The sequence below is a fragment of the Malaclemys terrapin genome, chromosome 4, assembly GCF_027887155.1.
Source record: "Malaclemys terrapin pileata isolate rMalTer1 chromosome 4, rMalTer1.hap1, whole genome shotgun sequence".
Classification (NCBI taxonomy): Eukaryota; Metazoa; Chordata; order Testudines; family Emydidae; genus Malaclemys; species Malaclemys terrapin.
In genome coordinates, this window is record NC_071508.1 from 136,690,181 (window position 1) to 136,714,209 (window position 24,029).

Consider the following 24,029-nt stretch of genomic DNA (forward strand, 5'->3'; position numbering starts at 1 on the left):
TTCCAGCACTTTTGAAAATCAGGCCCCAATTTTAGAGAGCACCTAAGCACTTGGCTAAACATCGTTCCTGAGCAATGATGCTTCCCTGAATCAGGGTCATTTTTAGGTGCCTACATATTGATTGGGTGCCTAATTTTACACTCTTTGGGTGAAATCCTGATCCCACAATAGTTAATAGGAGTTTTGCCATTAACGTCAATGGGGCCAGGATTTCACCCCAGTTTGAAAATGTCCTTCATTAACAATAATGAGCCTTACAAAAAACCTCAGGATGTCCTCTAACCAGGGCCGGTGCAACCCATTAGGCGACCTAGGTGGTCGCCTAGGGCACTAGCATTTGGGGGGCGGCATTTTCTTTGGTGGCGACCGCAGCGGCCAGATCTTCGGCCGCCCCAGTTGTCGTTGGCATTTAGGTGGAGGGAGCTGGGGCAGGGGGGCGCGGGGAGGACCGTCTGCAGCAAGTAAGGGGGGCGGGGTGGTACGCAGGGGAACCGCTCCCCACCCCAGCTCACCTCTGCTCCGCCTCCTCCCCTGAGCACACTGCCCTGCTCTGCTTCTCTCCCTCCCAGGCTCGCGGCGCCAAAGAGCTGATTGAGGTGGGAGAAGTGGAGCAGCGACGGCATGCTCGGGGAGGAGGTGGAGCAGAGGTGAGCTGGGGTGGGGAGCTGCCGCACGGCTCCCCGGGCAGGGGGTGGGGAGCTGCCACGGGGGGGGGGAGGGGGCACCTCAGGTTGGGGGGAGCTGCCGCAGGGCTTGGGGTGGGGGCGGAGCAGAGGTGACCTGGGGTGGGGAGCTGCCGCACGGCTCCCCAGGCCGGGGGGGTTGGGGAGCTGCCACGGGGGGGGCGCCTCAGGGCAGTGGGGGTGGGGAGCTGCCACAGGGCTAGGGGAGAAGGTGGAGCAGAGGTGAGCTGGGGTGGGGAGCTGCCGCAGGGCTCCCCGGGCAGGAGTAGGGTGGGGAGCTGCTGCAGGGGGGGCACCTCAGGGCAGGGGTGGGGGAGCTGCCGCAGGGCTCGGGAAGGGGAGAGGGCGCAAGGTGGAAGTTTCACCTAGGGCACGAAACATCCTTGCACCGGCCCTGCCTCTAACGACAAAGATCTATAGGCAATGCTATTTTAGCAACATAACACAGACACTGCTATAACATTTTGAGCTTATTTAAAAATGACTTCCTATAGTTTATAACTATTCTCTCCCCTCCCCCTTTTTACAGTTTTAGTCCTTCTCTGGGCATCTGCAAAACAGCTTTGTATGGTTTGAGATATTAGGATTCAAATCTAAATGTACAGACTAGCAAAGGGAACCACTACTACAAAAACAATTATCGGTTTAGTTACAATCTGGTTTTGTTGTATTTTTATTCAATTTTAGAATATTATAGGCTAATTTAAAAAGCACTTTTCACAATATTAGTGAAATGATAAAAAAAGAACATTTTCCCCCCCTCTCTTACACATAATTTACAACAAAATAGAGCACATTTATTTCATGCCACAAAAACAGAGACAACCAAACAATTACACATTAGCAACAAATCTTCAACTATAAAGAAAAGCTTAGCCATACAACCAGCACAAACATCCACAAACTGTTCTACTAAAATAAGGTAAAATAAGTTTTCAGTCAATTTACAGCATTTTGTACCCGTTTATGACTATAATCTATTTGATCATACTTGGTCTCATATTAATGGATAGGGCTTATGTAAGAAAACTGAAATCTTGCGAATAAAGGAAGCTTTTATTGTTCCTGTGAAATGATGTAAGTTGAATTTAAATTGTTTGTGAAATTAACATTATGCATTCTACATTCTACAGTTTAACGCAGTAATCACTAAGAAGTTAGGATGGCAGCTGTTGTACATGTTAAGCTAACAAATGTTACGTGACCAGAGATGACTGGCGTGACATGTGGCTGTAGCCCTTTTATACAGTCATGTTCCCAACTATTTAAAAAATGTCCACAAAAGGTCCTTTAAAAATAATATTCTCAAGAAGTTTGTGGAAAACTGGTCCTATAATATTTATCCCCATCCAGCTGTTTATCATTTTGTTAGTATACACAATCTAAGATTTACATTAAAAAATAATCATATAAGAAGCAATTGCCTTTGAGAAAAAAAATTATTAACACTATGACCTGAAGCTGGACTAGTTTGTCTGGAACCAGAGGGCAAGTATTACATGTCCAACAATCATCAGTCCAATTTTTTGTATCTATGATCATAAATCTACATACACACCCATAAGTAGAGAGAAATCTGTTTGTCCTCTAGATAGATTCCAACAGTCTGTGTGAACTGTAATATTCAAATATCAATCCCTTTTATCCTTATCCTCAAGTATTGCAAAGACTTTATTTTTGATGGATCCAGATATGTCTAATTTTCAATATTCTTTCTGTAACTTGTACCTTTGTATCCTCCATTTTGATAAAAATGAATATATGCAAAGGCCTGCTTGGTTGCTCCTACCGCTTCATTCATCTCTCAAGTAGCTACATATGATGCCATTTACTAGAAGGGTCCAACTGAGTCTAACACTGGACAATTTCCTGAAAGCAATTGTTTTACCTGATGATCTCACAACATCAAAGCAGTTTCCCATTTGACTTCCAGTAAGGTCAGTTCAGTAAAACATTTATTACTTTAAACAGAGCTGGGAAATTCGTTAGTCTAATTTTACCCTTATTTTTTATTCACGAATTTTTCAAATATCAGACCTGAATTTTTACAAACTTGTTGGAAATTACTCAATGAATGTTTAAGCAATGGACAGCTCATGAGTTGGGTCTGCTGCATGTATTCTCTATTTGTTATCCGCGTTATGTAAATTGGGTGGCAGGACTAGGGAATTTTTATGAGATTGTAATCTTTTCTTTTCAAGGTCACTTGAGGTAGGCCTTGCCTGATACATCATTGCTAGATTAATTAGGCTACTGTAATAATAGGACTTGATCAGACTTAAAATAGAATTTCTTACATCACATGTAAACCAAATAATTGCACATGGCATATTTTTTGAACAGCACTACATTAAAGCACACTAGGGACCTTTAGTGTGCACCAGCAGGGTCTACATCAGTGGTTCTCAAATATTGGTACTGGTGACCCCTTTCACATAGCAAGCCCCTGAGTGGGATCCCCCTTATAAATTAAAAACACTTTTAAAATATATTTAACACCATTATAAATGCTGGAGGCAAAGCGGAGCTTGGGGTGGAAGCTGATAGCTCATGACCCTCCAATGTAATAATCTCGCGATCCCTTGAGGGGTCCCGACCCCCAGTTTGAGAACCTCTGGTCTACATGGACCAAAAGTGTGCTTCAGAATTCACACCCCCAATAGCGTGCATTACCCCATTGTGTAAATCATTCTTTTTATTCTCTGTCTTAAACTGTGGGTCTGAGAGGGCATTTGATTGAAGGTGGCTAGTATTTGCAAGCATCACAGGAGAAGTGGGCCTTTAGGAGGAATCTAAATGAGGAGGAAAAGGGATCTGGCACACTGGGATTGTTGAAGATAATATTGAATGAAATATGACATGTAGATAAAAGAAAATAGACATGAGCTCATTTGTTCAGGTTTACCTGTCATGTGTCCTCATAAAGTCCCAAAACTTCTTAGTGCCATTCTAGAAAAAAAAAAAAAAAAGGAAAAAACAAAACAAAACAAAACTCATCAATACAATTAGTCCCCAATGAAAATTGGCTACCTGAAATCAAATATCATTTTAACAACAGCAACTTCCTTCCTTGACAAAACTGGCTGAATCTGGAATATATTTATTGATTTTTGACCACAACAGTAGTGTTGCAGGAACAACTATTTAATTTTCAACTAGAAACTGGAAAGGGCTAAGGAAGGGACTAAATGCTTACCTACCACTTTGTAAGAGCAAAGGCAAATATGTTGCAAACATGTGCCTAAAATAGGCACCTAACTCTATATTTAGGCACCTAAATCAAAGATGCCCGATTTTCAGAAGTACTAAGAACCCATATCTCCCAGTGACTATTCTGACTTAAGTACCCACATATGGCTTAAGGAGACTGGTTTTGGGCACCCAATGTTTGACAATCTGGGCTCTAGTTTCCAGTATAAGGATGTTCACTTACAAGGATATGCTACTGAATATTCTTATCCTGATTTATAGATGGCAAAAGCATGCACATAACAGCTAAAAATATTTGCAACAGAATAAAATCTCTGTATTGTTACCCTATGAAAACTGATAATCAACTAGCTACTATGCTACAATTCACTTGTTTACTTCCAAGATAATCTTGGGCCAAATTCAGTAGACCTGTGCTTCCAACATCACAGCTGAATTTTATCCCCTAAACTGTAATAATTTCCCCCACAGATTTAATTGGTATGTGGACACTTGTTTTACACATATAACTTCACATTGTATAGTCTGTGGTATATCTATTAAGACACCTCAGCTGAACTCAACAAAAAAATAAATCCTTTTCCATCACCTTAAGTATAAGTTCTCAGATGGTGTAAATCAGCAAAGCTCCACTGAAATCTAATGGAACTATTCCAGTTTGCATCAGCTGAAATGTGGCCTACAGATTTATTTCCTTAAATCACATTTTGGGTTTATATGATAAATTGGGAGCCACCTGAAGGAACCACCTCTTTTGGTAACTGCCTCTCTCTTTAATTGGACAGGCAAGAGGTAGACCTGTTGAGGACTTGTATATCTAAAAGATACTGTGATGGGGTGTACCTTGCCCTTCATGGCCCCCTGCTGGAGAACCTGTGGTCCTACTACACCCTGCCCCAGGAAGGAGCAAAGGAGGTGGGGCCTCCAGGCCTTCCTATAGAGGCCTTGTGGAAGCAGCCAATCAGAGCCCAGCAGGCTCGGCTAAAAGGAGCAGGTCAGCTCCTGGCTGGGGCCAGTGGGGTAAGAAAGTGTTCCTTTTCTCTGGCCACAGGAGATTGACTGGCTGCGCCCCCCCATCCCCGATGCATCAGTGACTAGGGACAGCGATGGTTGAGGCCTGGAGAAGGGTACTTACGCACATACTGTTTGCGGATCGCGCCACCACTGGAAGGATTTGAGGACTGGAGGAGTGAGTGAGACCAATTTGTCTAGGTGGTCTCAGTTCGGCCTGTATACCAGGGCTAGCTAAGCCTGAAGGGGATGGAGCTGTAGCCTGGCATGCTGTACCACATACGTGCAAGCAGCCATATGGCCGAGCAGTTTCAGGCAATTTCTTGCCATATTAGTGAAGAATCTTCGGAGATCCTCTATGATGGTGCCCGTGGCGAGGAAGCGAGATTCCGGGAGGAATGCCCTAGTCTGACCTGAGTCGAGGAGAGCTCTGATTAACTCTATCCTCTGAGTGGGGTTATGGTTGACTTTGCCACGTTCAGAATGAGGCCGAGCCTGTGGAATGTCGTCCGCACCAGGCTCACGTGGGCCTCTACGTGGGCCCGGGAGCGGCCCTTGATTAGCCAGTGGTCTAGGTATGGGAATACTTGCACTTGTCACTTCCTCAGGAAGGCTGCCATGACTGCCACACACTTGGTGAACATCCGGGGGGCCACCGAGAAGCCAAAGGAGAGGACCATGAACTGATAGTGGGTGTTTTTGACCACGAAACAGAGGAACTGTCTGTGGGATGGGATCATGGACACGTGAAAGTCCTCATCCTTCAAGTCGAGGGGGTATACCAGTCCCCTGGATCCAGGGAGGGAATAATGAAAAATGAAAGCCAGGAACTTCAACTGCTTCATGAATCTGTTTAGGTTTTGCAGGTCTAAAATAGGCCTGAGCCCACCCTTGGCCTTTGGGATTAGGAAAGACCGGGAGTAGAATTCCCTGCCCCTGAATTCAAGAGGGACCTCTTCTACTGCCCTGAGTTGTAGGAGCATTTGCACCTCCTGCACTAGAAGTTGCTCCTGAGAAGGGCCCCTGAAGAGGGACGGGGAAGGTGGGAGGAAACAGAATTGGAGAGAATATCCCAACTCTGCCATGCTCAAGACCCATTGGTCTGAGGTGATTTGAGCCCAGGCGTGGTAGAAATGGGGTACAGGATTCACAAAGGTAGGGGAAGGATTCGGGATCTGAACTGGTGCGTGACCCCCTTCAAAAGTCTGGTTTGGAGGCTGAGGGCTACTTTGCTGCACTTTGGCCCTGGGTTAGAGGAGGACTGAGAAGGCCTCAGTCTATTACTCCTACCCTGCTTTCTGCTATAGTCCTGCCTAGGAGGATCCAAGTACAAGCAAGGGGCGGGTTGCAGTTTAAATGGCTTTCTTTGATGGGCCGGCATATGAAGCCCCAGGGACTTCAGGGTTGCTCGCAAGTCTTTCAGGCTGTGGAGCCTAGTGTCTGTTTGCTCCAAGAAGAGTCCTAAACAGTCAAAAGGCAAGTCCTGAATAGTCTGTTGGACTTCGTGCGGGAGTCCCAACACTTGAAGCCATGAGCTCCATCTCATTGCTATCGCAGTTGCCATCATATGGCTTTCTGAGTCCACCAAGTCAAGGGAGGCCTGCAAGGAGGTCCTCACGACAACCTTGCCCTCCTCCAGGACAGCCACAAACTCCAAATGGGAATCTGCTGGAAGCAGTTCCTGAAACTTGGACAGCATATTCCAGAAATTATAGCTATAGCGGCTAAGGACTGCCTGCTGGTTGGCAATGTGAAGCTGGAGCCCCCCGGTACAATACACTTTCCTACCGAAGAGATCCAGCTTCTTCACCTTCTTGGATTCAGGAGTCAGCCCCAGTTGTCCCTGCCTTTCCTTCTGGTTGGCAGCCTCTACCACCAGAGTACTGGCTGAGGATGAGTAAACATACCCTTTGGAGGGCACAAAATATTTCCTCTCCACCCCTTTTGCCGTGGGGGGAAGAGAGGCGGGTTTTTACCACAACACCTTAGTGGTTTAATGTATAGTCTTAATGAGGGGCAAAGCCACCCCTGAAGGATCTTCAGGGACCAGAATGTTAACCATAGGGTTGGTCTCCTCGACACCTTCTTTGCCTGCATGCTCAAATTTTGAGCCACCCTCCTGGGCAACTCTTGGTACGCCCTGTTGTCCATGGTAGGCAGTGTGGTGGAAGTGCCCGCCACCACTTCATTTGGGGAGGATGAGAAAGATGCCCACAGGGGCACTGGGTCTTCCTTACCCTCTGGTTTGCAGGGATCCCCTTGCACTGAAATGCCATGCCGGGAGTGCTGCTGATTTCCAGGCCCGCACCCTTCTCGGTACTGGCCCTGGTGCCAGGCTCCGCAGCAGTGTCAGCCTGCGTACCCATCTCCTGCCCTTGCGGGTGGGGGGACAACCCTCAACTGAAACTTATCTAAATCTAACTAAGACTATTTGAACTAACACACTAAAATTTTAAACTATTTATAAGAAACAATGAGAAAAAGTCTAGAAGGGGATAACTTGCTGTTAGCAAGAGAGAAACTGCTCCAATGACCGTCAGTGGCGTTAAGAAGGAACTGAAGAGGCAGCGGTTCAGCAGGGACCTATATATACTGCCTTGAAGGCATGGATCCAGGGAGCTCCACAGCCAACCCACCGCGTACCACTAGGAGAAAATACTTCCAGCGACTGTGCATGCGGTGCGCGCACACCTACTTGGAATGGACATGAGCAATCACTCGAAGAAGAATTTCCTTTCTACAATTGCAGAGAATGTTGTAGTATGCCCTTTAGCGCATATGACAGGTGGGAGTGCAGATCTTAGGAAGTCATCCAGAGGCCAGAGTCATCTGCATGAAGCCCCTGGGCTTTTATATTTGCTCCCCAGCACCAGCCTTCCTCTGCCTCAAAAAGCAGTATACCTTAAATGGAGTCATCATGCCTTCATTTATGTCCCCCACTATTGTTGCTCACCTGAGGAATTCCTTTGAGGAAGGTAGATATTCAGATTATGGAGAGGGAGAAGAGAGCCTGAATTAATGTTTATGAAGCATTCATTTAAATTTAGGCAATTAATCTCTGTGGGATTGCAATCCTCCTGGCCTCAACTGCCCTCCTGTTCTTTTGCAAATTACAGCACCTGACTGCCATGAAACACAGAGTTGAGGAAAATTATACTGTGGAACTGGTACCATGTTCTCCTGTGCTCCCAACACAGATGCACCAAATCTGAATCCCTTCTGCTCGTATATGCCCCCATTTACAGTAATGGGATCTGGCCTATGAACTGTACATAACTTTAAACAGAAAATAAGAGACTCAGAAATAAAGGAGTTATCAGGACAGGAAGTCCATGTTTTCTGTGAAAATGACTAGCATTTGCCCACATACAGTTCATTATCTAGATGGCAAATACATTGAAAGGTTTACTTATTATTACTGACTTTTTAAGGTACAGTGTCACACCCATAAAAGGGTTAAACTAATTTACACTGAGTCCTTCAAGCTGCTGTTCATCATCATGCATTGATCAGATAGTGCTGTAAGTGTATCTTGTGGCTATATCTAAATAATAATCCATTTCATATATCCAACCTGCACCTGTCCAAATAAATAAATCAATAAACAAATGAAACATTCCAACATCCGATTGTTTACAGTGGCAGAAACTCAAATGAGCACCATTCACTCCTATTGTCCAAGTCTAAGGTAATTTGAAGTCAACTGTATGGAGTTGAGTTTCTATCGTGCCAAATGCCTGGCTCTCTGCTAACAGACTAGCATAAAGGCTGCTAATTATTAATAGCATGTAAACAGTTACCAATGGTTCCTATACTGCTCTATGTACTTTACAGTACATTAAATCTAACCAGCTTTGTCTAGCAGTAAGTAGTATCATTGTACTGATTTATTTCCTCTTTTTAACACAAGATATATAGTCACAGCATAAAATGATGCATAGTTTTATACATATAGAAGTCATCCTAAACAAGCTATTTGCTACACAGACTGCAGTTTTTAAAGTTGCACTGATGAAGCAGGTCACTCTATTCTTGCTTCTCCGCATGTGTGCAAATAACCCATTTTTGCCTTTGATGGTGTTCTACCACTGCTACTGTGGAGTTTGGGTGAACTGAGGGTATGTCTACACTATGAAATTAGGTCGAATTTATACAAGCCGGTTTTATAGATATCGGTTTTATACAGTCGATTGTGTGTCCCCCCACATAAAATGCTCTAAGTGCATGAAGTCGGCGGACCGCATCCACAGTACCGAGGCTAGCGTCGACTTCCAGAACCTTGCACTGTGGGTAGCTATCCCACAGTTCCTGCAGTCTCCGCCACCCATTGGAATTCTGGGTTGAGATCCCAATGCCTGATGATGCAAAACAGTGTCGCGGGGAGTTCTGGGTACATGTCGTCAGGCCCCTCCCCCTCCATCAGAACAATGGCAGACAATTGATTCATGCCTTTTTACCTGGGTTACCTGTGCAGACAACATACCACGGCAAGTATGGAGCCCGCTCAGCTCAGCTCACCGTCACCATATGTCATCTGGGTGCTGGCAGACTTGGGGCTGCATTGCTACACAGCAGCAGCCCCTTGCCTTTTGGCAGTATATGGTGTATCATGACGAGTATCCGTCATCGTCGTATTCCAGTTCAATCAGTCTGCTGCCAGCTTAATATGTAAAAAAATAGATGGACCAGATTTGTTCTGTATTCATTTGCTTCCCCCTCCCTCCGTGAAATCAACGGCCTGCTAAATCCAGGGTTTTGAGTTCAATCTTGGGGGGGGGGGGTGCATTCTGTGTGACAGCTGTTTGTGTTTCTCCCTGATGCACAGCCACCTTTGTTGATTTTAATTCCCTGTACCTGTATGCCATGTCGTCACTCGCCCCTCCCTCCATCAGTTTTGCGCCTTTTTTCAGACCAGACACCATAGCACTGGGATCATGGAACCCGCTCAGATCACCGCGGCAATTATGAGCACTATGAACACCATGCGCATTGTCCTGGAGTATATGCAGAGCCAGGACATGCCAAAGCAAAACCAGGACCAGCCGAGGAGGTGATTGCAGCGTGGCGACGAGAGTGATGAGGAAATTGACATGGACATAGACCTCTCACAAAGTATGGGCCCCAGCAATATGCAAATCATGGTGTTACTGGGGCAGGTTCATGGCGTGGAAACAAGCACAGATTGGTGGGACCGCATCCTGTTGCAGGTGTGGGACAATTCCCAGTGGCTGCGAAACTTTCGCATGCGTAAGGGCACTTTCATGGAACTTTGTGACTTGCTTTCCCCTGCCCGGAAGCGCCATAATACCAGGATGAGAGCAGCCTTCACAGTTGAGAAGCGAGTGGAGATAGCCCCGTGGAAGCTTGCAACGCCAGACAGCTATCGGTCAGTCGGGAATCAATTTGGAGTGGGCAAATCTACTATGGTGGCTGCTGTGATCCAAGTTGCCAGGGCAATCAAAGCCCTGCTGATATCTAGGGTAGTGACTCTGGGAAACGTGCAGGTCATAGTGGATGGCTTTGCTGCACTGGGATTCCCAAACTGTGGTGGGGCGATAGACAGAACCCATATCCCTATCTTGGCACCGGAGCACCAAGCCACCGAGTACATAAACCGCAAGGGGTACTTTTCAATGCTGCTGCAAGCCCTGGTAGATCACAAGGTACGTTTCACCAACATCAACATGGGATGGCCGGGGAAGGTACATGATGCTCGCGTCTTCAGGCACTCTGGTCTGTTTCGAAAGTTGGAGGAAGGGACTTTCTTCCCGGACCAGAAAATAACTGTTGGATGTTGAAATGTCTATTGTTATCCTTGGGGACCCGGCCTACCCCTTAATGCCATGGCTCATGAAGCCGTACACAGGCAGCCTGGACAGTAGTCAGGACCTGTTCAACTATAGGCTGAGCAACTGCCGAATGGTGGTGGAATGTGCATTTGGACGTTTAAAAGCGCGCTGGGGCAGCTTACTGACTCGGATAGACCTCAGCGAAACCAATATCCCCATAGTTATTGCTGCTTGCTGTGCGCTCCACAATATCTGTGAGAGTAAGGGGGAGCCATTTATGGCGGGGTGGGAGGTTGAGGCAAATCGCCTGGCCGCTGATTACGCGCAGCCAGACACCAGGGCTGTTAGAAGAGTACAGCAGGGCGCAGTGCGCATCAGAGAAGCTTTGAAAAACAGTTTTGTGACTGGTCAGGCTTGATGAACCCTCTGCCCTCCCGCCCCGGTTCACTCTACTTCCCTGTAAACCAACCACCCCATCCTCCCCTCCCCCCTTCGAGCACCGCTTGCAGAGGCAATAAAGTCATTGTTACTTCTCATTCATGCATTCTTTATTAATTCATCACACAACTAGGGGGATAATTGCCAAGGTAGCCAGGGATGGGTGGGGGAGGAGGGAAGGAAAAGGACACACTGCAGTTTAAAACTTTAACTCTTATGGAAGGCCAGCCTTCCGATGCTCGGTCAATCATCTGGGGTGGAGTGACTGGGTGGCCAGAGGTTCCCTACTGTGTTCTTGGGCGTCAGGGTGAGGAGGCAATGGGACTTGGGGAGGAGGGCTGTTGGTTACACAGGGGCTGTAGCGGCGGTCTCTGCTCCTGCTGCCTTTCCTGCAGCTCAACCATACGCTGGCGCATATCAGTTTGATGCTCCAGCAGCCGGAGCATCAACTCTTGCCTTCTGTCTGCAAGCTGACGCCACCTATCATCTTCAGCCCGCCACTTGCTCTGTTCAGCCTGCAATTCATCCCGCCACCTCTCCTCTCGTTCATACTGTGCTTTTCTGTAGTCTGACATTGACTGCCTCCATGCATTCTGCTGTGCTCTTTCAGTGTGGGAGGACATCTGGAGCTCCGTGAACATATCATCCCGAGTCCGCCGTTTTCTCCTTCTAATCTTCGCTAGCCTCTGCGAAGGAGAAACATATGCAGCTGGTGGAGGAGAAGGGAGAGGTGGTTAAAAAAAAAAAAGAGACATTTTAGAGAACAATGGGTACACTCTTTCACGTTAAATTTTGCTGTTCACGTTACACAGCACATGTGCTTTCGTTACAAGGTCGCATTTTTCCTCTTATATTGAGGGCCTGCTGGTTTGGTGTGAGAATTCGGCTTGTAGGCAGCCATGGTAAGCCACAGTCTTTTGGCTTTTTTAACCTTCATAAAATGTGGGAATGGTTTCAAACAGCAGCGCCCTCATTTCCCATACCAAGGGTTGGCCATTTAAAATGGGTTTGCAATGTAAAAGGAGGGGCTGGGGTTTCTGGGTTAACATGCAGCACAAACCCAACTACCTCCCCCTCCCACACACACCCAATTCTCTGGGATGATCACTTCACCCCTCCCCCCGCACAGCGTGGCTAACAGCGGGGAACATTTCTGTTCAGCCGAGCAGGAATGGGCACCTCTGAATGTCCCCTTAATAAAATCACCCCATTTCAACCAGGTGACCGTGAATGATATCACTCTCCTGAGGATAACAAAGAGAGATAAGGAATGGATGTTGTCTGCATGCCAGCAAACACCGGGACCATGCTCTGCCATGCTTTGTTATGCAATGATTCCAGACTACGTGCTACTGGCCTGGCGTGGTAAAGTGTCCTACCATGGCAGACGGGATAAGGCAGCCCTCCCCAGAAACCTTTTGCAAAGGCTTTGGGAGTACATGAAGGAGAGCTTTCTGGAGATATCCCTGGAGGATTTCCGCTCCATCCCCAAACACGTTAACAGACTTTTCAGTAGCTGTACTGGCCGCGATTGCCAGGGCAAATTAATCATTAAACACACTTGCTTTTAAACCATATGTAATATTTACAAAGGTACACTCATCAGAGGTCCCTTGTGTGCCCTCAGGGTCTGGGAGCACGCCTTGGGTGAGTTTGGGGGTTACTGGTTCCAGGTCCAGGGTGATAAACATATCCTGGCTGTTGGGGAAACCAGTTTCTCCGCTTCCTGGCTGTGAGCTATCTTCATTGTCATCATCATCATCTTCCGCGTACCCCGAACCCACTTCCCTGTTGCGCGTTTCTCCATTGACGGAGTCAAAGCACACGGTTGGGGTAGTGGTGGCTGCACCCCCTAGAATGGCATGCAGCTCAGCGTAGAAGCGGTATGTTTGCGGCTCTGCCCCAGATGTTCTGTTTGCCTTTCTGGCTTTGTGGTAGGCTTGCCTTAGCTCCTGAATTTTCACGTGGCACTGCTGTGCATCCCTGTTATGGCCTCTGTCCTTCATGGCCTTTGAGACTTTCTAATATTTTGCCATTTCGTTTACTGCTATGGAGTTCAGCTAGCACTGATTCGTCTCCCCATATGGCGAGCAGATCCCGTACCTCCCGTTCGGTCCATGCTGGAGCTCTTTTGCGATCCTGGGACTCCATCATGGTTACCTGTGCTGATGAGCTCTGCGTGGTCACCTGAGCTCTCCACACTGGGCAAACAGGAAATGAAATTCAAACATTTGCGGGGCTTTTCCTGTCTACCTGGTCAGTGCATCTGAGTTGAGAGTGCTGTCCAGAGCGGTCACAATGAAACACTGTGGGATAGCTCCCGGAGGCCAATAACGTCGAATTCCGTCCACACTACCCCAAATCCGACCTGCAAAGGCCGATTTTAGCGTTAATCCCCTCGTCGGAGGTGGAGTAAAGAAACCGGTTTAAAGGGCCCTTTAAGTCGAAAGAAAGGGCTTCGTCGTGTGGACGTGTCCAGGCTTAATTCGATTTAACGCTGCTAAAGTCGACCTAAACTTGTAGTGTAGACCAGGCCTTAAGCACGGATAACTATGTTCATTATCATTCCAACAGAATAATCTTTCCATTAAATTAAAAATACATCACACTTTCATTTTATTAAAACAGATACACACATTTATAAAATAGTGCCATTTACAAACCTTATCAAAGAATGTTCAAAATATCTCTCAATGATATAATTATATAGATTAATTATAACAGACTTGTGCAAGGTTTAAACACAGATGCTGTGAAAAAGGTGAATACATAAAATCTGAAATATATTTAAACAATTATTCTTAGAACAGGAACATAAGAATGGCCATACTGGCTCAGACCAATGGTCCATCTAGCCCAGTACCCTGTCTTCCAGCAGTGGCTGGTAAACATGTCTTACACAGAAAAGGATATAGTGTATGTTATGTTAGCCTTTACCTGTTTCAAGTGGCAGCTCTGACATTCCAACAACATCCTAGGATAATATATATTATGTGAATTGATAAATCACTAAGCACGAAGTAACCACATCCCTTTTCGGTATTCAGTGATCAGGCTCTATTGTGGCGCAATACTGCATTAGTCCACATGGTATGTTTAAGTCAAGAGTTGTATTTCAGGAAAGCCAGTATGTGAGACAATTTCAGTCTCATATTACTTGAGAGATTATTTACATAGGGAGAAACTAAATAGTCCGTTTTTTCCTGGAAAAGCAAGTCTGAAAGAGACCTTTAGCAGTGGGAAAACAACTGTTTAATATAAACCTATTGTTAATTAAGCTCCACAAGTTCAAAAACCAGGGCACAAATTTTGGTCAGTCTTTTACTTTTTTAAATCCCTTTCACGGGTGGAGGGGGGGAAAAAAATCAAAATATTAGTCCGTTTAGAGTTTACAAAAAGAAATAACTGGAATTAAGAGGTTATTTAAATCCTTTTAAGTATGTAATGGAATTTATGGCCTTAGACTTCATGACACAAAAGATATAGGCTGGGATTTTTGAGAGGGATTTCAGCATTTTAGCTGCCTAATTCCCAATGAAATTCCATGGGAGTAGTGCCTATCTATGTTAGTCTCCTTTGTGATTTCCAAACAAAATAAATGTTGCTTGCCTAACTATAGGTGTGGTTTGTTTTCTTTATTAAAAAAAAAAAAAGTTACCCAGAGGAAGAAATAAAGTATTCCTGGTTTCCAGGAGGATGAAGGGACAGGTGTGAACAGAGGAGAAAAGTAATGGTAAAAATCCATTCCAAGACTAAGGCAGAAACCACACCTGCTTTTGGCAAGCTCCCACTTAACCATACAATCTTGGCTTCTCATCTTATGCATTTGGAAAGGAGAATTTGAAGAACTAAGACCCCGAGCCAAAGCCCAGTGAAGTCAATGGAAACCTTTCTACTGACTTCAAGCAGCCTTTGAATCATGCCCTTCCCTGTTCCCTATTTTCACCTCAACTTTCATCCGTTTCCTTTCTCCCAACTCTCATGTTAGTATCATGCAGGCTCTAGAAGCATGTATAAACCCAAAAGAAATAGTCATCGGAATGGGAATTTAATCACATATTATCCTTGCTTAAATTCCCTGTCAACCCAGCACAGTACACAAGAAAAAACGGTTACCAACCCTTCTGAGATGTTTTACTTATGTCCATTCCATGTTCGGTGCGTGTGTGCCGCATGCACAGTCGCCAGAGATTTTTCTGTCAGTGGTATCCATTGAGCCAGCTCTAGCACTCTCTGGTGCCATGCGCTCATGCCTGGCATCATCTCTAGCCTGCTAGTGAGATGAAAGAGTATGCACCAATGACCAAGTCACTGCTCTACAAATATCCTGGATCAGGACCTAGGCTAGAAATGCCACTGAGGAAGCTTGAGCTCTCCTCGAGTGGGTAGTCAAGACAGAAGGAGGTATGGCACCTGCCTGCTCATAGCATGTGCAAATGCAGGAAGTGATCAAGGATGAAATTCTTTGGGCCGAAATTGACAGGCTTTTCATCCTATCTGCTATTGTCACAAAGAGCTGTTTGGACAGGGCCTCCAGGCACCAGCTTAACAAGCAGGTGCTTGGGGCGGCCAAGGGAGAGGGGCGGCACCTGCAGTAATTCGGGAGCGGCAGGTCCCTCACTCCCTCTAGGAGCGAAGGACCTGCCGCTGAACTGCAGCTGCTGATCGCGGCTTTTTTTTCCCCAATTGTCGCCGCTTGGGGCGGCAGAAATGCTGGAGCTGGCCCTGTGTGTGGAGCCTCCTGGCTGAGGTAATCGCTACCAGGAAGGCGACCTTCCTGGAGAGGTACAACAAGCAGGGCCGGATTAAGGCAGCGGCTTTAGTGCCAGCTCAAGGGGGGTGGGGTGGAGCCCTCAAAAATAAATCACAGGCAGCGATCTCCAACTCCAGACCACTAAAAGTCCCACCGTGCAGCAGGCACTCAGGCAGGGTGATAGCATGGAAGTGGCTGGCTCCTAGCACGTCTCTGCGGCCCCTGGAGGAGGAGTGGGGGTGGGAGGTGGCTCCGCATGCTGCCCCCGCCCCCAGCACCGTCCTCACAGCTACAGGGGCGGCGCTTGTGGGCGCAGGCAGCACATGGCAGCACTGTCCCCCCCTTCCCCTGCAGAGATGTGCTAGGAGCCAGCTGCTTCCGGGAGCAGCGTGGGGCTATGGCAGGCAGGTAGCCTGCCTGAGCCCTGCTGTGCCGCTGGCCGGGAGCCACCTGTGGTAAGCACCTCCCAACCGGAGCCCACACCTCGCACACACCCCCCTCCTCCACCCCAACTCCCTGTCCCAGATCAGAATCCCCCTCCTTTACCCAAACTCCCTCCCAAAGCCCGCACACACCCCCTCCTGCACCAATCTCCCTCCCAGGAAGAAGACTTGTATACAGGGGCACCACAAAATCTAATAGTCTCGGGCCCACAGGAGAGTTAATCGGGCCCTGACGACAAGGGGAACGATGCCAGCAACTCAAAGGGAGCGCCTGTGAGTCTTAACAGGACCAGGTTTAGATCCCACGATGGAACGGGTTCATGAATCTACACATATAGGCTCTCCAAGCCCTTGAAAAAAAAACAACAACCTACAATCCACCAGAGGGGGAAGGTGGAAATGGCCATTAGGTGTAACTTAATCGATGAAATGGCTAGGCCCTTCTGTTTCAGATGAAGCAGATACTCCGGCATAGACTGGAGAAGTTACCTAGGGGGTGAGGGGCCTCGTTGGGATGACCACACAGAGAAATGCTTCCACTTGGCAAGGTAAGTGGGTCTAGTAGATGGTTTCCTACTATCTAGCAATACCTGGCGGACTTGCTCTGAATAGGCCCGCGCCGCTGAGTTTAACCATAGAGCTTCTACATGGTGAGGTTAAGGGCCTTGAGGTTCGGATGTAACAATTGGCTGTGATCTTGTGAGATCAGGTCTGGGAGGAGAGCGAGTGGCGTCAGGGTTGCCAGCAAGTCCCTGGTCTCAATGAACGCCTCTGGTGTAGACAGTACCGTAATCCTGCTGGTGCCACATTGACCCTCCAGTGCCAAGGAATGGTCCAGGACTGAATTCAATGGTCCTGCCTATGAGGTGGAGTTGATGGTGCTGCCCTCGGAGTGGGGACAGACGAGTAGCCAGACTCAGGTCGCACTCCACTGCGCTCCCCATACTTGGCTCTCTTCAGAGTCGGGGACCGTTCCCTCACGGCCAGCTGCTTCTTATATTTCTTCTTCGGCACTGGTGAAGGAGAATGATGCCGAGAGTCTCTCCCAACAGCTCTCAACTGAGTGCCGAGTTGGACCAGCTTGACTCCAAGAGGGATGGAGCACCACCTCCATCAAGAGGGACTTCAACCTGGCCTCCCCGTCCTTGGTACAGGGCTTGAAGTCTTGACTGATTAGGGAACGGTCCCTGATATGACTCTCTCCCAGGCCCTTCAGACAACTTGAGTGCAGGTCACTCACAGACATAGACTTGCTGCAGGAGGTACAGGGCTTGAAACCCGGGGACCGGGGCATGCCCAGCACTGGGAGCAGATGAAACTCCAATAGGGCGAGAAGTGCCAACTAACTATATACACGTAATCTACAACAGTCCAAATGGAGAAAATAAAGAACTGGGATAGGGAAACCAGGGAAAATGACTAAACTAAGACCACTGAGTAAGAGTTTACTGAAGCAAGAGGAGCTCTTTCAGTGACTGTCATGTTCAGTAAGAAGGAACTGAAAAGGTGTGGAGCTGGACGGACCCTTATACTGGTGCATGAGCACATGGCACCAGAGGGCGCTCTAGCCAGCCTGATGGATACCATTGAGGGAAAAATATCCAGCAACTGTGCATGCGGCGCACGCACACCTAACGTGGAACGGACATGAGCAAGCACTCAACGAAGAACTTTGCCTTTAATGATAAAAATGTGTCCAGGTAATAAAATTTTATAAGTACACAGATTTTCCTCTCTCTACTACACCACCCTGTTACAATAGAAAAGTTCATACATGGAGCCAAATTCTGCTGTTATCCCTGGGCAACCCCACTGAAATTAATGGCATTGAACATCGGTTTAATAGACAGCAAAATGTGGCCTATTATATCAATAACATCTACACCAAAAGTTGTGCTGCATTTCTTTTTTGTAGCCTGAAATGTTTAGGAGCACTTGGGATATAACCAGATTGATCATGTTAGACCAGCATTTTCTTTTAGCACTTTAACAAGAACATTCTAAACCAAACTTGCACCAGTTTCAGTTAACTACAAGACTTAGAACACTTTTGAACACAGTAGGTCAGTTTTGTTGGGGAGCGAAGAAGAGGAGTGCTCATTGGAGCCTTGTGTGTTAGCCCTGTTGCTTACCTGCTTTGCTACACACTGGGTAAAATACATTTTTAAAATGTTTGGTTCAAGAAAATAAAATAATTCTGTACAGCTTTAATTTAAATTATTTTATACAGATTTCTTTTCTATCCCTCCCTGATATCTCAGCTGATAAACGTTGTTCATTTTATAATGTAACTTCTAGTGACACCTAGAACAGGGATAGGCAGCTGCTGTCCTTAACTTAACATTGTGTGCCCAAACTTGCAGTGAATCTGAAAATATGTAAAATATGGAATGAGTAAACACATTACACAGTGGGTTGAGTCAAGGATGGAGGGGCCAGAAAACCAGTACAGGTTGGTCATATCCAAAGGTGTTTGTTGGCCTATGTGACATGAGTTTGGTGGTTTCCACTGGACAAGTACCCACATCACAAACTCATGATCACAACTGCCATTAGTTGGCAGTCTTAGTACAGGCATCAAGGATTGACTGAGCCATGTAACCAAGAGATCAGTCTTGCAGCACAGTTGCTGGGCCGTATTGGGAAGCTTGCACTGATGCAGCTTATGCTCTCCTGTTCTGTGTGTAAAGGTAGAGATTCAGTCTTTAAGGCTGTAAACCTGGCAACTTCCACATAAACAAATATATAGTAAGAAAGTAAAAATTGGAATTTAAAGTTTACATTTCTTAGGGCAGATCTTCACTACGGGGGGGGGGGGGGGTCGATTTAAGATACGCAAATTCAGCTACGCGAATAGCGTAGCTGAATTCGACCTATCGGAGCCGACTTACCCCGCTGTGAGGACGGTGGCAAAAATCGACCTCTGCGGCTCCCCGTCGATGGCGCTTACTCCCACCTCCGCTGGTGGAGTAAGAGCATCGATTCAGGGATCGATTGTCACGTCCCGACGAGACGCGATAATTCAATCCCCGAGAGATCGATTTCTACCCGCCGATTCAGGCGGGTAGTGTAGACCTAGCCTTAGTCTTTTTGGAAGTTACGTCCTTATGTATAAATTTATAGCAGTATGTACAAAACAGGCATAATTAAAGGCAGCATTTAAAACATGTTAAATGCCATATAATTGCTAAATATTATTCGTGTCTATAATCTATAATATTATAAACCCTAAATATTTAGAGATGAGAGACCAAGTTCCTCCCTCATTTGCTCTGGTGGAAATCAAGTACACCACCACTGAAATCAAGAGTTATTCTAAATTTCCACTGGTTTGAAGAAGGGCAAAAATTGACAATGTGTTTTGGACAGACAGTGAAACAATTTTGTTTCAACCACATTTAGCCAAACTCTGAGTAATTACTTGGGGCTTCTATTTTATTGGATATACTTATGGTATTTAACAATCAAAAAAGCTATTGGATTGAAGGCACTTGACTATTAAAACCTGTGTTTAGTCACAGGAAGCTACTTCTTGCACAGACAAACAGAAAACTTCCACAGAACGTACTCTCCTACCCCAACATCAACAAGAAGGTTTCATACTCCATGCCTATTCAAACCTTGGCCTCTTTAAAAAGGCTGACAATCAGGGTTACAGATAGTGCTGCTTATGATGGTGGGATTTTCTGTATTGTGGACATATATCCAGAATAAACAGCTAAATTAATTTCACATAAACCAGAGAGAAATCTTCCAATGGCAATTGTTATCTATTGTTTGCATTATAGTAGCATCTACCGACCCAAAGATCGAGGCACTAAACAAATATAGTGGGATCAATTCCCACCCCAATGATCTTACACTCCACTTAGAAGACAGACACAAGTGGGTATAAACAGAGGGAGTGGAGGAGGGAAGGCAAATATATTCTGGTACAGATAACTTCTATGGACAAATTGTGAGTAGTGAGCTTCTTATGACAGAACCAGTAGTGGCCTTCTGGTCTCTACCAATCTGTCCTGGAATGGAAAATGTGGAAACGGCAGAAGAGCTAAACGTCTCTTTTGTTTCCACTTTCACCAAAAAGGTTAGTAGCGATCAGATATCTAACACAGTGAACACTGGTGAAAATGAAGTGGAATCTGAGGCTAAATTAGGGAAAGAACAAGTTAAAAATTAATTAGACAAGTTAGAGATTTTCAGGTCGGCAGGGCCTGATGAAACACATCCTAGAACATTCAAGGAACAGACTGAGAAGATACCTTACCGATTATCTTTGAAAACTCATGGAAGACAAGAGAGATTCCAGAGGCCTGGAAGAGGGCAAATATAGTGCCAATCTATAACAAGGATAATAAGGACTGTGACGGGTTCGGTCACAGAGACCCCCTTGAGGCTGTCACCTGACGTGCTGGAATTACCTCTGAGCCCATTTTCCACTGCCAGCTTGGGACTCCAGAACCCTGCCTTGTTGAACCAGACATGCTAGTCTGCTGCAACACAGACCCCGGGTCTGAACCACGCCCCCAAAGCTGCAGACTTAACTGAAAACAGCTTAGCAAGTACTCCTGTCTCCAGCACCCAGACACCCAGCTCCCAATGGGATCCAAACCCCACATAAAGCCGTTTTACTCTGTATAACGCTTATACAGGGTAAACTCATAAATTGTCCGCCCTCTGATAGAGAGATATGCACAGTGGTTTGCTCCCCCAGGTATTAATCCCTTATTCTGGGTTAATTAATAAACAAAAGTGATTTTATTAAGCATAAAAAGTAGGATTTAAGTGGTTTCAAGTAATAACAGACAGAACAAAGTAAGTTACCAAGCAAAATAAAACAGAACACACAAGTCTAAGCCTAATACATTTAAGAAACTGAATACAGGTAAATCTCACCCTCAGAGATGTTCCAATAAGCTTCTTTCACAGACTAGACTCCTTCTTAGTCTGGGCTAAATCCTTTCCCCTGGTACAGTTCTTGTTAGTTCCAGCTCAGGTGCTAACTAGGGGATTTCTCATGACTGGCCACCTCCTTTGTTCTGTTCCACCCCCTTTTATAGCTTTGGCACAAGGCGGGAATCTTTTGTTTCTCTGGATTCTCACCCCTCCTTCTAAATGAAAAAGCACCAGGTTTAAGATGGATTCCAGTATCATGTGACATGTTCACATGTCCTGTGAGACTTCATTACTCACTGGCTGGCACCCAGGTATAAAGGAAGGCTTACAAGTAAACAGAGCCATTTACAACCAATTGTCCTAGTTAATGGGAGCTATCAAGATTCCAAGCCGCCATTAATGGTCCACACTTTGCAGTTACAATAGGACCTCAGAGTAATACTTCATAGTTATAGCTTCAGATACAAGAATGATACATTCATACAAATAGGATGGACACACGCAGTAGATTAATAAACTTTGTAATGATACCTTATGAGGGACCTTTTGCATAAAGCATATTCCAGTTAAATAATATTTGCACTCATAAGCATATTTCCATAAACATATGGAGTGCAATGTCACAAGGACAACCTGTGGAATTACAGACCAGTCATCTTAACTTCAGTACCCAGAAAGATAATAGGGCAAATAATCAAGCAAGCAACTTGCAAACTTCTAAAAGGTGATAAGTAACAGTCAACATAGATTTATCAAGAACAAACCCTGTCAAACCAACCTAATAGCTTTCTTTGACAGAGTAACAAGCCTTGTGGATGGGGGGAAGCAGTAGATGTGGTATATCTAGGGCAGTGGTTTTCCACCTGTGGTTTTTGGACCCCTGGGGATAGTGGACTATGTCTAAGGGGTCCATGAAAGGTTGTTGTTGCCACAGAAGAAAGGGATCTGCACCTCCATTTGAAATTTGTTAGGGGTCCACAAATGAAAAAAAGATGAAAACCTCTGGCCTACAGAAGTTGTGGAATCACCATCATTGAAGGTTAAACAAACACCTGTCAGGAATGGTCTAGTTATTACATAGTCCTGCCTTGAGTGCAGGGGACTGGACTAGATGACGTACTGAGGTCCCTTCCAGTCTTACACATCTAGGATTATCTAATTCAGTGTGTTTATCTCAAATAGTTATTCAGACAATGATTTAAACTGCCATATTATTCCCTTAAGGCATAACTAACTTAACTTAAATATTTTGTACTGTCCAGGAGAGTGCTGGGCAGTACAGGACATACATTTCTGGAGGGAAATCTGGGACTGGGAGTGCATTGGGGTCACCCTGAAGTATAACCGAGACCGGTGAGAGCCAGAGTGTAACCTAAGCGTGGCTGGCAGACTGCAGTTCCACACAGACACTCAGAGTGTGGCTTGAATGCTGTCTATGCATGACACAGGTGGGAGCTATTGCCACAAGGCATTGTAAGGCACCCAAGATTGCCAAGCAAGGGAGACACAGCTGCTCATTAGTCTGGATTGAACCCTGGTATATCACAATGGGTTTCTGTATAATAAAACTACATAACACTTTCTTTCATCTTTGAATAGATTAATCACAACAGTCAAATATTTTTAGGTTTCAAACTTATTTGTTCCTTAAGATTTACACTTTGTATCATATGTCTATAGAGTTTTTGTCATTCATAAACACTGTTCAGCACAGGAATATGCACTGAGATTTGGGATAAACCCAAATCTCTCTACTTTTTATCTAAACAAATAATTCTGTGTTATGGAGTATTGATGTATAATTGAACTCTGTCTTTGCTTACTTTTAAGGGTTTAATTTGTGACATGAAGTGTGATGGCCCTTCACTATGTATAAAACATATTTTCTATAGTAGGAGTCTCTTCACTTCAAAACCTCAGGATGGATTCCCAGATAGCATAAATCAATGTAGCTCCATAGAAGTCAATGGAGCTATGTCAATTTATACCAAGTGAGAATCTGACTCCTCATCTTCTTTTGTTTCCTTTTGAAGACATGTATCAGAACTAGGAAACGGTTACACAATTATCAGTCCCGTAATTAAACAAGAAAATCAATTAAGTTAGTAATATTATTATAGAGCATGCTAAATCTGAAAGAACAATTCAATAACCAGATATATTGTTTACACTCTTCCATAACCAATTTCACATACTTAAAACTTGTTCCAGTATGTGTGATCTAAGTTTCTCCTTTTTACACTCGGAAAACCATACATGACATATTCATATGCTAGTTTTTTGAGGGATCTTATATTAAACAAGTACAGTACTCCTGACCTATCTAAAAAGATTTCAGAGTGACAGGAAACCTCTGACCAGAAACAGCATTAATCAGAGTTGCCAAGAGGCCTCCACCATTCCCAGTCTCCACTCACTTATCTATTTGCATCACCGGGGTGAATTAAGTCCCATTTTCAAAAGCAGTTTGCAGAATTAAGTAGTGATATCAAAGAACTATTTCCTACTAACAGGTTTCTAAAAATCAATAAACTTATTAGGAAGAATCAGGAATGTGTTTCTCAGAATTATGGAGTGACAAAGTTTTGGGTTCTTTTTAGTATGTACTGTAAAAGCCAGAAGAAAGGGGATTTCCAAAGTTTCTCTGATTCCATTAATCAAGTATTGAGAACCATTACTTAAAAAAAATCATACTACTAACAACAGAAAAATGTGTTTTAGATGCAAATTCCATACAGAAGAGCAAGCATGACAGAATGGTGGAACTGAGAAACCACTTGAAACAATGTCTTATAATTAAGAACAT

The 24,029-nt window shown here is 45.3% G+C and overlaps 1 protein-coding gene across 5 annotated transcripts in view; it reads right to left on the minus strand.

Annotated features, from left to right (window-relative positions):
* Positions 1–24,029, minus strand: part of NUDT14 (nudix hydrolase 14) — an 88,944-nt gene that overhangs the window by 36,395 nt on the left and 28,520 nt on the right. For 3 of the 5 annotated variants that reach the window (XM_054027717.1, XM_054027719.1, XM_054027720.1), the window contains exon 2: positions 3,589–3,632. The exons of the other annotated variants lie outside the window; for them this stretch is intronic. In XM_054027717.1, the coding sequence (XP_053883692.1) occupies positions 3,589–3,632 (44 nt within the window). The remainder of the gene's footprint in view (positions 1–3,588; positions 3,633–24,029) is intronic. 5 annotated transcript variants of the gene reach the window in all.